Source organism: Larus michahellis, chromosome 3 (genome assembly GCF_964199755.1).
Source record: "Larus michahellis chromosome 3, bLarMic1.1, whole genome shotgun sequence".
In the NCBI taxonomy this organism is placed as follows: domain Eukaryota; kingdom Metazoa; phylum Chordata; class Aves; order Charadriiformes; family Laridae; genus Larus; species Larus michahellis.
The window spans coordinates 14,763,660-14,775,967 of NC_133898.1; the positions used below are offsets into that span (position 1 = coordinate 14,763,660).

At 48.8% G+C, this 12,308-nt stretch overlaps 1 protein-coding gene across 2 annotated transcripts in view; it reads right to left on the minus strand.

Moving 5' to 3' along the window:
- The window catches only part of LOC141740300 (phosphofurin acidic cluster sorting protein 2-like), a 66,853-nt gene extending 57,786 nt beyond the window's left edge, over positions 1-9,067 (minus strand). For both annotated transcript variants that reach the window (XM_074578747.1, XM_074578746.1), the window contains exon 1: positions 8,776-9,067. In XM_074578747.1, coding sequence (XP_074434848.1) covers positions 8,776-8,966 — 191 coding nt within the window. In that variant the 5' untranslated portion in view covers positions 8,967-9,067. The remainder of the gene's footprint in view (positions 1-8,775) is intronic.
- Positions 9,068-12,308: the final 3,241 nt, after the last annotated feature.

Sequence of the window (12,308 nt, forward strand, 5' to 3'; positions counted from 1 at the left end):
CTGCGTAACAGCCTCCCTAGAAACATTAGAAAGAGCTCACCGAACAATCCACAGGTCATTGGTAAGGCCACATGCTGCAGCGAACTTCTGGAAGTTTTATAGGCAGCAGAAAGGGTACATTACTTGGGAAACATCACATCTTTAACTGGTCACGGCTCTACTTAGGATCACTGTGTTTGAACTTCAGCTGTTCACTTGGGGTCTGCCCAAAAGCAACCTCAGGGCAGACAGAAAGTAGGAGTCTGCAGCAGCACATCGATCTTCTTTTCATTTTAGCCATGCTGAAATTAGGCATCAACATTAGTATGACTAATGTCACAGAGGTTTTTCCACAAACATAACAGATTTTTAACTTTTCTGTCTACATACAGAGCAGAACTGCTGCACCAGCTGTCCCCAAATCCAAGGCTGCTCCAACAAAAGATGCTGCACGGCCAGCTTAGCTGAGAGGACCGGTCAATGGCATGACAAGGTGCAAATGCACCACTCCTCCACAGAGCCACAGCACTAGCAGGCTGCCATGATACCTGTTTCTAAACAGTTGGCTCACTGTGTCTCCAGGCTAAAATAAAATGTGTTAATGAATTAACCACCACAAAGCAGTGAGTGATTACAAAATCACCACTTGCAGCCTTGTCTACAGGAAGAAAAGAACAAGAGCTTAAGACACAATGACAAGTACCTTTCAAGCAAGTTTGAAAGTGCTAATGGGGACGCAGGACAGGCTACATCCTAACACTCATCACCTGGCAGAGCTTGCTGGGGTACACCTCCAAGTCCACTGGAGATGTGCCAGCGCAGCCAAGCTGGGAAAAGCAGTAAAATGAGGTCAAGGTTAGTTCACTGATCCACACCAACTTCCTCCAGTTCTCTGCTGCAGGCATTTGTTCATGTGCCAGTAGACACCTGTCTGGCAAACCCTGCACAGGACACGCTCCGTCATCCAGACTGTCCTGGTAGAGACCTCCACGCACACTAACAAAAAGGGTGTTCCCATACAGCAGCTTCTGTAATGCATAGTCTAACAACTTTCCTACTAATGATGAATGCAGAGTTAAGGTTTCATTACAGATTGCTACTTCTAAAGTAGCAAACCCATCGAACATCCCACCTGTTTCCTCTGCTGTTGAGTTGGCAAGCACCTTAGATCTGACTACCCGCAGGCTCCAGAACACGGTATCATGGTAAGATACATCTGGGTATAGAGCACAGGGGAGGGACTGAAGTGATACAGGCCCGTGGAACAGACAGTGTCAAACAAGCATGGACATCCATTTTGGAGACTTCTTCATAACTGTACAAAAAAAAAAAATACATTCAAAACCCCAAGAAGTTTCATTCTAAAGAGTTGCACAGAGAACACTCTTCACTCAAAAGAACGATTCTCACCAAAACTGGCAAATTTGTGCGTAGGCTTTTCATCCACTTGCAACACAAGCTGTTAATAACCAGAGCCTGTACAACGCAGTTCTCTGCTCAGATCCTTGTGAGTGGAGTAGGTCCCTGAAATAAAGGTGATTTGTCCACAATTCCACAAATCAGTATTGCAACAGATAAAGCTATCCCCAAATAAGTATAAACATTTCATCAATACACAGGTGAGATGAACAAAGTGTAAATGCAGAGTAATGGGAATGTTGTCCTTTTGTCTGACTGGAGATGAAGGAACATAATAGGCAGACAAAAAGCTTGAAAAGTCAAGGGACTTGACAAACATCAAGGAAAAAATGAGTAAATTATTCATATACACAGTATGCTATGAAATCCAAATGGACATCCTGAGTCTGCTTCTGAAAATGGAGCACACAAGAACGGAAGGAATACTTGGAGCAAGCAGCTTCAAGCATAAGGTGTGAGAGGATTGAAAGAAATATCTGCTTATGGGATTGTATTTCAGGGATGCACATACAAGAAAACTCAGAAAGTCTAACAAAAGAAAAAAGCTGATATTCATTAACAGTGAAAAAATCTAAAAGCCATTAAAAAACAACCCAAGCACATCAAGAACATAGTCCAGCTGAAAAATACAAGCCATACAAGAACAAGATGTGGCCGTTGCAGCTTCACAAGGAATAGTCCCTAAATTCTGAGAATAAAAGCAAACTACTTTTAAAAGAGAAAAATTTAAATTCAGAACTAAAGATTACTCAATTACAAGTGTGCAAGGCAAGACAGAAGCAAGGAAAAGAATGTGAGAACAGTGCCAAAATTATCAGCAGGTGTGTGCAGGGCTTTTGAGGGAAAGCAGCAATGAAAAGAAAGTGGATGTATTGACAAGGTAGAAAATAAATGGACTACTAGAAGATACCTGAAGGAACACAAGGGGAAATGCAGACCAAATACAAGGGAGCTTTTCTAAAAATATATAAATAATGTAAATCTTAAAAAAAATAAAACCTGACCTAAATAATATGGATTCAGAGACACTACTTGAACTGCTACTGAAAATCAGACAGCAGAACAATCAATGAGAGGCTTTGGATGAATATGATCTTCTCCCCTGGTAAAGAAAAGGTACTAAAGAACAGGAAAAGAGTATCAGAACCCCTTACAAGGGAGTTACTCTTATTCTAAGCCTGCTACCATTGTAACAGCACCATAGCTAATTGTTAGTGTTGTTCTTCAGTTTTGGAAAATGGAACCAAAGACATGAGTTCTGCCATCAGCCCAAACTGCCTATACTGGTGAGAACTTCGTTATCATATGCACAGAAAAACAGTTGAAAATACACAGCTGGGCATGGAACCTGGACATTTTTTTGTCCAGGAGACGGTCCCATTTGCACTGGCTTTGGATCTCATGCTACTTAAGATATGCTCACACTGAAGAATAAGAAGCTTGATAAGAAGGATTTACAGTGGAAGTGTAAAAATCAGCATGAGAAGGAAAATAAGGAGAACCTAGAAAAACCAGAATAGCAGCCAAAATACAACGGGAGTTTTTTATTTACTAAACAGAAATCCCTCACTGGGCTAGACCACATGAGACAAGAGAAACAGAAAGAGCATGAGCGATGACAGTGGGCAGTAAATTATAAAGGAGATGGCATTGCAACAGGCCCGCAGAAAAAGCCAGTGTAATTTGGGGCTGTGTGCACAGAGGCTGAATCACACTGCAGAGCAGGGAGTGGTCTCTCTATCCACGGTTGCGATGTGTTAAGGTAGCTGAAATACTGCATCTCTCCTTCGGGACCACTGCAATGAGTATATTGAAGTATCCAAACAAAGCCTCATTTATCTTAGAGACTTCTAACTACAAGAGCAATATCACTTAGGCAGTCTGCTTCCCCAGAGCAGAGACAGGTTCCTGCTGCCACATCCCACACAGAGGAGTAAGACACTCTCACTTCTTGTTTCCCAAAACAGTATCCACCAGCTTTGATGTAGTTAAAAACAAAACAAAACAAAACAGAAGCACAGCTTCCCCATCAGCTGGGATGCTGAAAGCTTGGATCAGATAAGAACACAAGGTTTTCGGAAAATAGCCTTGCCCAGATGCTCACCTGGCATGCTATAAAATGCAGTATGTTTCTCACCTCTGGTTCTTTTTTGGAAATAACTTCTTCTGAAGTTGACTGGAGACATGCATTCAATCTAGAATCATTCCACATTCAAACAATTACACAAAAGCATCGGCACAGATTTCATCAAAGAATGGATCTGCTACGGGAACCCCATAAGATACTGGTGCTCAGCAATTTATTCTTTTGACAGGATAAAGGTCAGGCGATCTCCATCCCAGAGGAGGGTGCGCTATATGCATACTACATGGCTGTCAGTAATCAATCACAAGTAACTGAATATGCCAGAGGAAGCGGAATGAGAACAATGCAACATTTTTGATAAGCCATCAGACAACTGAGCTAACACAGCTTAGCTAATGAACGAAACACTGGAGAGCAAGGCTAGGAGGCAGCGTGGCAGGTACTTAAAATAAAATTAAGCCTTCAAGAAAGTCACTATTAATATTCTGAAAGAAGCACATCCTCCCATCAATCGTACTGGCAGGGGACACTTGCCCCGAGTTCCACTAATAAGCAGGAAGACGGAAAAACAGACAGCAACCCAATTATCGTTTGCTCAGAAGTGAAACATAACACTGCTAGAGGAGAAATCCCAAACGTGCTCCTCTGCAACAGGCAAGCCACAGAGAGTGGCAGATAGTGGACAACTCATCAGATATATTACACTGCAGGCTTGTAGCCAAGACTACAATATTAAGAATAATAAGCAATCCAATGGCTGTTCAGAACATTTTGTTTTCTATATAGGACTAAAAGGAAACCATAATTCAAACACAGCAAATATCACCAGTTATAAGAGACTGTTTCCTTACAAGAAATGGTGGCCTCTCCCAAGCAGTCCCTGCCTGGGGCTACTCACGTTTGTCACGGCATCATACTATCTTTTGAGGAAACAATCTGGAATCATTTAACATTCCCAGAGGTGCAACTCTGTAGCTTACCCAAACTGAGCAGATTTTGCTGAGGTTGGAAGTTTAGCATGAAAATGCCTGATTTACCCAGGAAACCACTCAAGAACATCTCAGGCAGATAAATGCATGTTATTCAAGCTGGAATAAGTGTTTCTTAAAGGAACACCCGGTTCAGAGGCTCTTCATTACCAAATCAGCTTTACAAAAGGAAACTCTTAGGGGTTGCAGACAAGACAGGGAATGCTCCTTGCAGAGAGGAAACAGAACGCGGAGTCCCACAGGTGACCAAGCAGCCCGCTTCATGGGGCTGCGAGATACTGCCAACCCAGTTGAATGCAGCTGTGCCAGAGGAGAGCACGTTCCTCCACAGTGTACAAAGTATACTGCTCACTGCAAGGCTTTCTGGACCTCAGGCAAAGGAAAGCATGCCACCAGCTGCACAAATGAAGTTTTACCCTACCCTCCTTGAGCCGTCAGGTAAAAGGTACTGTCTGCCCAAACAGGACAACAGGGTTGCAGAAATGAGAACATTCACCTCATGGCACTTCAAAGGATCACCATAGCTGGCACTTACGGTATATTCCAGTTGTACTTGCAATACAACTCTCCTTCTAAGAAGGCATTCATTAGGCTATAACTTTCCAAAACACACATTTGGAAGTTTTAATGACAGAGAATTCAGAGCATCTTCTGAAACATAATGTCCTGGAGGTGCACATACACAGTCTCACAAAGCGAGCCCAAACCACATGCATTTCCCTAAGTCAATGCTTTTCTGTCACAAGCAGGAGACACTGTGTTCAAGCACACTGTGTGGGTGGCAGCAAGACTTGGAATGTTTTTGAGCTCATGCATCGTACCGAGATACGAAGTACTCTGGACAAAGTGCAGTGCATTTGAATCCTTGCAGCGCCATTCACAGCATAATTTGTACTGGTAGAATCTGCCTTTGCAATCTGAGCTCAACAATACTGACGCATTAACCAAAATACAACTTGTATCTCACCTCTAACTAGAAATGTGATGACTTATCACTGAAACAACATCCACATAACACTGAACACAACAGTTGTGTCATGGAAAAAGAGCAACAGTGAACACAATCACACAATCTTATCTTGTTTCCTAATTAAGAACTTGCATTTACAGGCTCTCAGATATTAAAGGGGAAAAAAGGAATAGCCGTCCTATTAACAGAGGTTGAAAAATACCACTCCTTGGAAAGAACAAGACCTGCTTGCATGTTTGCACAAAGTCCTTTCACACATTTTTTCCAAATGTACTGCCTGATCAGCATACAAAACAATGAAAACACAATAAGACATTACCTTGACGCGGACAGACATTTTACTTTGGCAAAGCTCTAGTTCATTTCTTGCAGTCTCCATACAGTGAAAACCTGCTACAACATTTGCATAGTAACACAATAAAGACACTTTCTCCTGCATCAGAACATCATTATGAAAATTTTTACTAAGATACCTATGAGTGGAAGATAAGGCTGATTGATTGATTATCTTAGTGAAAGCATGCTTCACACTGCAGCATGAATCAACCAGGATTGCTTTCTTTCTAAGGCTTCTCAATGAGAAGCCAATAATCCCTAGCCCAGTGGGAAGTCTAACTGAAAAGGTAAAGAGCATTTTGCTTGGTTTCCACGTGCTTACTTCTTTCTGCTTCTCTGCATAACAGCCCACTGCCCAGAAAATTCAGTTCTGCCTCCCCTGAGAGCCACTTGAGCCAAAGGCAGCTGGGTCTAGGCTATGCTTACTCAGTTCATAGGAAGGGCATTAAGAGTTCACAGATCTCTCAACATGGCCCTGAAAAGAGAAAGACCCCAGCAGGAGGGATGACACCTCCATTCTGAGAGCAAGGCAACTTCCGAAACTAAATGTGGACTTCACTCAGTGGCACATTCCTGATTCAGCAGGAAAGACTTCCATTATGGGCAACAGTTCATCTTAGAAAGCCAAGATCCTCCTACAAAGCATCAGAAGTCTTACAGTCATACTACGGAACTGTTCAGTACATTAGGGCTTAGACTTCTTGGTGCTATTTTCTGTCCCAGACTACCTCTCTGAAATCCTGAAGGCCTGGACACAACCTCTCAACAGCCAAACCCAGAGCAACCCCACAAAGGTTGATCTAGCCCAGTCCCACGCCTGCAGCAGCTGGAACTGCATTTTCAGAAAATGAAACACCTAAAAAAGAGCACAGGGACAGCAACGACTTATGATACAGAGCCTAGAAAAAGAAAGCACGTTCTATAGCATTAAAATCCGTGCAAAGTTCTCCTTTCCCTAGATACGCATAGGGCTGGAAGAATTGAGACTACACATGCATAAGAGACAGAGAAGCCCAAGGGAGAAGGATTATCGCGCCTTGAATGGATATTATTTTGCTGCCACTACCACTCCCAAAGCACAATAAGATCAGAGACCACCTGTGCTGGGTACTGGGATGGTACATCAGAGTTTCTACCTTGAAGAGTATAATGCCAAGACTAAAATATTATACAAGCAGATCAGTAGAAGAAGAACACGGGCAAGCAATAAGCAAGCACAATGCACAGATACACCATTAACCCAGCTCAGTTCTGGGGCTTGATCTCCCCTTAGTTTCAGTGAACACAAATACCTGCCTGATAGGTGCCCACCTGTGACCCGCTCACTCAGGAAAGCTTGGGCTAGCTGAAGACAAGAAAACACAGAAGCACCAGTCCCACACTGGTCACTGTGGCCTGACAGGACTTCCCCAGGCACCTGCTGACTATACAGATGTAGCAACACACCACGTTAGAGCCATGGCCTCTGAAGGAAGCATGAGCTTCCATCAACTACTTCCCATCCTAACAAACGTTGCATTTGACGACATTCCAGAGATGAAATTTCAGTTTAATTTTACAGAACTTTCCCCCAAGCTGGTGTGTCCTCTCTCTAGCTTTTGCAGCATTTCAATTTGCGAAGACTATGTACATACACACGCTTCACCATCAGTAAGTTCTGTGCTCTGAATCTGCAACTTCTATTCTTTCTGCAGGAAGTCACCCTGGTAATTCTGTCCTGCTCTCCAAATTCCAGCTTGGGAGTAACCCACTCACAAATGAACAATACCTCAAGACACTTTAAACCTATAGAATGATCACTGCTTCCTGCTCCACACAACAGTCTCAGCATGTGTCATCAAAAGATCCACTGGCTTTTCACAGACACATGTTGCAAACTCCTTCCCATTTGCTGCCTGCTCAGCCCAGGACCTCTTTGGGCACCACAATCACACAGGCTTTCTCTACTAGCTCAGAGTATTTTGGAACATTTCTACTCCGACCCACCTGACCACTCAATCACCGAGTTTCTCCCTACAAACACACCAACCTTCTGACGCCCCTTCAGAAAGGCTGATGTTCTCCTGCCCTATGGGAACAATTATTTTTCCCCTCTTTAATTTTATGCCTCTTTTTTTGTGCAGCACTTGAATAGATCATTTGCAAACAACATACCACAGCCCAGAGATACATGGATCCAGAGTGACTTCCTGAATCTGCCCCTTAACTCTCTTGAGAAGACCTCCTGATCAATGTCTGATAAGATGAGTGGGCCAAAAGACACCTAACTCATTAACACATCCAGCACCTCCTGGCTCCAAGACTGGACATCTAGCCTGGACATACCCTTAACCATACATTCAGCAACAACACTTACACCATTCAGCTTGTCTTCCAGCTCTGCCAGAGATACAACTGTGAGTTCAACTGGCAGCACAGTGAATTCTTTTTGCTGTCAATGACAGTCTGGAGCGCAGGTGACACAGGTAACCCCACAGACCCATGGATGCCAGGTGGCCACTACTGTAAGGCCATCATGAACTTCAGGGGCAAAGAAGCAGCTTTCAGAAGCAGCATGGCCGCGATGATATACCCCACTCTGAGATCTTCCCTAGCCATCACGGCAGACAGTAGCCAGGGGCTGCAACATGGAGTCAACGCAGCCGTGGTCCGGTGCTGGCACACCCAGCCCCGTCGGTCCCCGGTGCTGCCGCTGCTCCCACTGGAAGCACACGGGGCGGCACGGTGGGGGAACGGCGGCCGGGGTGTCCGCGCATCCAGCCTCTTGCTGGGGCAAGGCCCAGCCGCCACCGAGGGGGCGCGGTCCCAGGCCCGGCCCAGCCCGGCCCGGCGGGGCAGGGATGCTGCAGCGGCCGCCGATCCCGGAGGCGCGGGGCGGGGTGTGGGGGGGGGGGGTGATGGGGAACCGCCTCCCCCCTCCGCCGGTGCCATCCCCGGCCCGGCGCTCACCAAGGCCCCCGCAGGGGAGCGGCGAGGCCCCGGTCGGCTCAGCTCACCTGGGCACGCAGCTCGGCGCCGAACGGTCGATCTCCCACGTCGCAAAAAGGTTCATGGGCACCGGGACCGGCCCGGGACCGGCCACCGCCATCGCCGACGACGACGCCGACGACGCTCCGCCGGCCACCACCGGGGGCCCCGCGGCGGGGCCCGAGCCCAACGCGCCGGCCGCCGCCGCCGCCGCCGCCATCCCGCCGCCGCCGACACTGGCGATGGTGGGGGGGGGCGGCCCGAGCCCCTCGCCTCAGCGCCGGCCTCCGCCTCGGCGCGCGGCCGCTCGCTCGCGCGGCGGGGCGGGCCCGGGCGCCCCGCGGCCGCCAACCGGAGCGTGGCAGGGCTCGGCGGCGCGGGGGGGTTGGACGGAGGGGGGAGGCCCGCGACCAATCAGAACGCGCCCAGGGCGCGGCCTGCGGCGGGAGACGAGCCAATCGGCGCGGGGAAAGGGCGCGGATGGCGACTGTGGCGAGCAGCCAATCGGAGCCGAGAAGGGGGAGGCGGGCGGAGGGGCCAGTGGCCAATCGGAGGAGGGAAAGGACACGGCCACCGGGGAGGGGCCAGCCAATGGGAACAGCGTCGCTGCCCCGGCCGCGTTGGGAGGGATGGCGGGGGGGGGGGGGCGTGGTAGCGAGCCCTTTAAAGCGCAGAAGGCTCGGCCCGCGCGAGCTCGTGGAGGGGTGCGGTCGCGCGCGCGCCCGCTCCCCCCACCCCAACCCGCCGCCTGCCTGCTGTCGGGGTTGCCATGGCAGCGGGGAGCCGAGCGGCCGGGCCGGGCCGCGCTGCCACCCCCGGCGGCCGCTGAGGGGGGGTCGGTGCAGAGCCCGGCCCTGGGGGAGCTGCGGATGAGGGGAGGGTCCGGGGGATCGGTGCAGAGCTCCCCTGGGGGAGCTGCATTGGGTGAGGGGGTGTCTCGGAGACGTCTGCCAGAGCCCCCGGGGGCCGACGGCACTCGGCCGCTGTAGGGAGGGGGGTGCCGCAGGGACGGTTGAAGGGGTGAGTGGAAGTGAGGGGCGGGTGAGCAGTACGGCGGTGCTGGGGGGGTCAGTGGGTGGACACGAGGAGGAAACGACCTTCAGAGTGCTGGAGCGGGGCTGGAACGGGGAAAATAAAGACCCACGGTCCTGGTGGGATGAAGCTAAAAGCAAGAAAAGCCTCGCAAAAGGAAGCGGAGAGCTCAAACTGACTTCTCCCTCAAAACCACTGGGAACAAGGACCCACCGGAGCATCTGTAGGACCAGCATGGCGCGCAGGGGCAGAGCTTAGGGCAAGCCTGTGGCGCAGAAGCTGAACAAATGCATCGCTGCGGCGCCGTTCTAGCAGAGAGCGGGAAGGATCACCCGCTGGCCCTCACCTTTAGCGGGGCCTTAGCAGAGGTCTGAAATGGCACTGCCCCTGGAGAAAAAAAATGGAACATCGGAGCAGGGTGATGCTGGCTGAGGGATTCCGAAAGGAGGCAGAGATGAACCAGGAGCTGCAGCGCTTCTCGCTTAAAACTAGCTAAAAGAAGTGACTGAGTCCACAGTGGTCGAACCATGAAACAAAGAGGAAACCCCCCCAGCTTCTGTGGGGGCCAGGACCTGTGCCGTTCAGCGGTGACAAGAGTTTTCCGTCGAGGCAGTGTTATTCTGGGCAGGCTGTAAAAATGTGGCTCGTGCCAGGGGAGGGTTTAGGATTTGAGAAGCAGAAGCAGCACAGACTTGCAAAGCAATATAAAACATCCACAGTTTCTACTGTGGGTCTCGAGTACAGCACAGGTATTTTCAGAAGGTTATCAGTAAGCATCTCAGGGTCACTTTCCTGAATACCGCTGTCTAATTTATAGCCTGTCCCTTGGACAACTTCTTTATTTGCATTTGTCAGTTCTACATTTCATCTGCCGTTGACCTTCAGGTTTCTTGGTAGCACACAGGTATTCACATCAGCTTTCAGTTTGGCTAGGTGAATACACTGAACCATCATCGAACTTTTCCACCTTGCTCCTCTGCCCTCTTTCCTAGCCCATTTCTGCATCTGAAGAACAGCACAGATCCCAGCACAGAGTTGCCCAGACCTCCTGTCTTGCTCGCAAAACAGCTTGTTTGCTGCTTCGATGCATTTTCCTTCCCTTAAGCAAGCCATTAATGCTTGAGAGGACCTTTCCTTTCATCCTTGACAGCCTCGTTCTTTAAGAGCATTTGCTAAGGGATCTTGGCAGAGGCTTTTGTGGAAGTCCAACCGGATCAAGGCTGAGCTGCATCTTCATAGCATTCTGCAGATGAATGTGAAAACTTTGTTTTGCCAGGAGAAAAGTCACGTGATGGTCACACTGGCCTGGCCTTATCTCGGCATTTCCACTCATCGTGGTTTGATCTTAGCTGGGTATCATCATTGCCTTTCCCCAAAAGCAGCTGACTGCTCCAGGGGACCCTGCTAGATCTAGGAGTTTGATTTGTCCCTAGAAAACCCACCACAGGGCCTCCCCAGCTGTTTGCTTTCATCCACTTGCCATTTTGCCATTGGCTGTTTGCCATTTTGTCCATTCACAACTATTTGTGTGGTACTTCAATAGCACTGAGTGTTCCAGGCTTTCGTGGATGCCCTCTCTCTTCCAGGAGGCCAGAAGCACTTCTCTGCCCGGCCCAAGGCAGCCTGTTGAAGGGACAGCCCCCAAACTAAGCCTTCCATGAAGCCCCTAAGGGCTGGCAATCCTGCAGCTCTCCTGGGCCACCTCTCTGTCCTGGGAGGGCTGCTTCTCCCCTGCCTTCCTGAAGGATAAAGGATGCCTATCTCTTCCAGCCACTTCTATGCCACTTTCCGCTCTCTGTGATGCTGTCTCAGAGCTGTTGAAGCTCTCAGCATGATCCCCAGGTCACAAATGGCCTTTTCCCATCATACCCACCACTTGCAGTTTCTTGCTTCCTCCTTTTCTTGCATTTCCCACGGAGGGACGTTCAATGTGATTGCGGTAGATTTCTCCTGCGCTCTCCTTGCAGCCTGTTCCCTTCAAGTACCTCTGTCCCTAGTGCAGCTCACTTGTTTGTTTCGGCCTTCTGCCTTTTCTGCAGATGAACGTATGCATTTGTTCTCAGGCTGTTTCGGTGCGCTTTCTTTATTTGGGGGCTTGGCTACACACCCTGCTCTTCATTTTTTCCTGCCTTCATGCTATATTGACTTTGTGCCTCCAGCATGAGCTACCCAGAACTATGCTCTTCCACTCACGGTGGGTTTTCCCTGTCTTTGGGCGTCAAAATTTTCCTGTGGTTTTCATTGTAAGTACCAAAGCCTGGTTATCTTTCAGCTTAAACAGAGCCTGGTAGGGCCATCATCTCATTCAGCTGCTTCCCCACCTTCTCTTAAGCTGAGACATTCCTGTGTGCCAAGCACCAGCTGAGATTTGCTTCATCGTGGATACGATCTTTGAGCACATCAGGGAAAGCACCCAAGGAAACCTTGCTCTTTAGCATCCAGGCAACCAGCTTGAAATATGCCTCCAGAAAAACCTTTTTATTTTCCTATGTGTCGCTGCAATCCAAATGGACCATGCCCACCGCCTTCT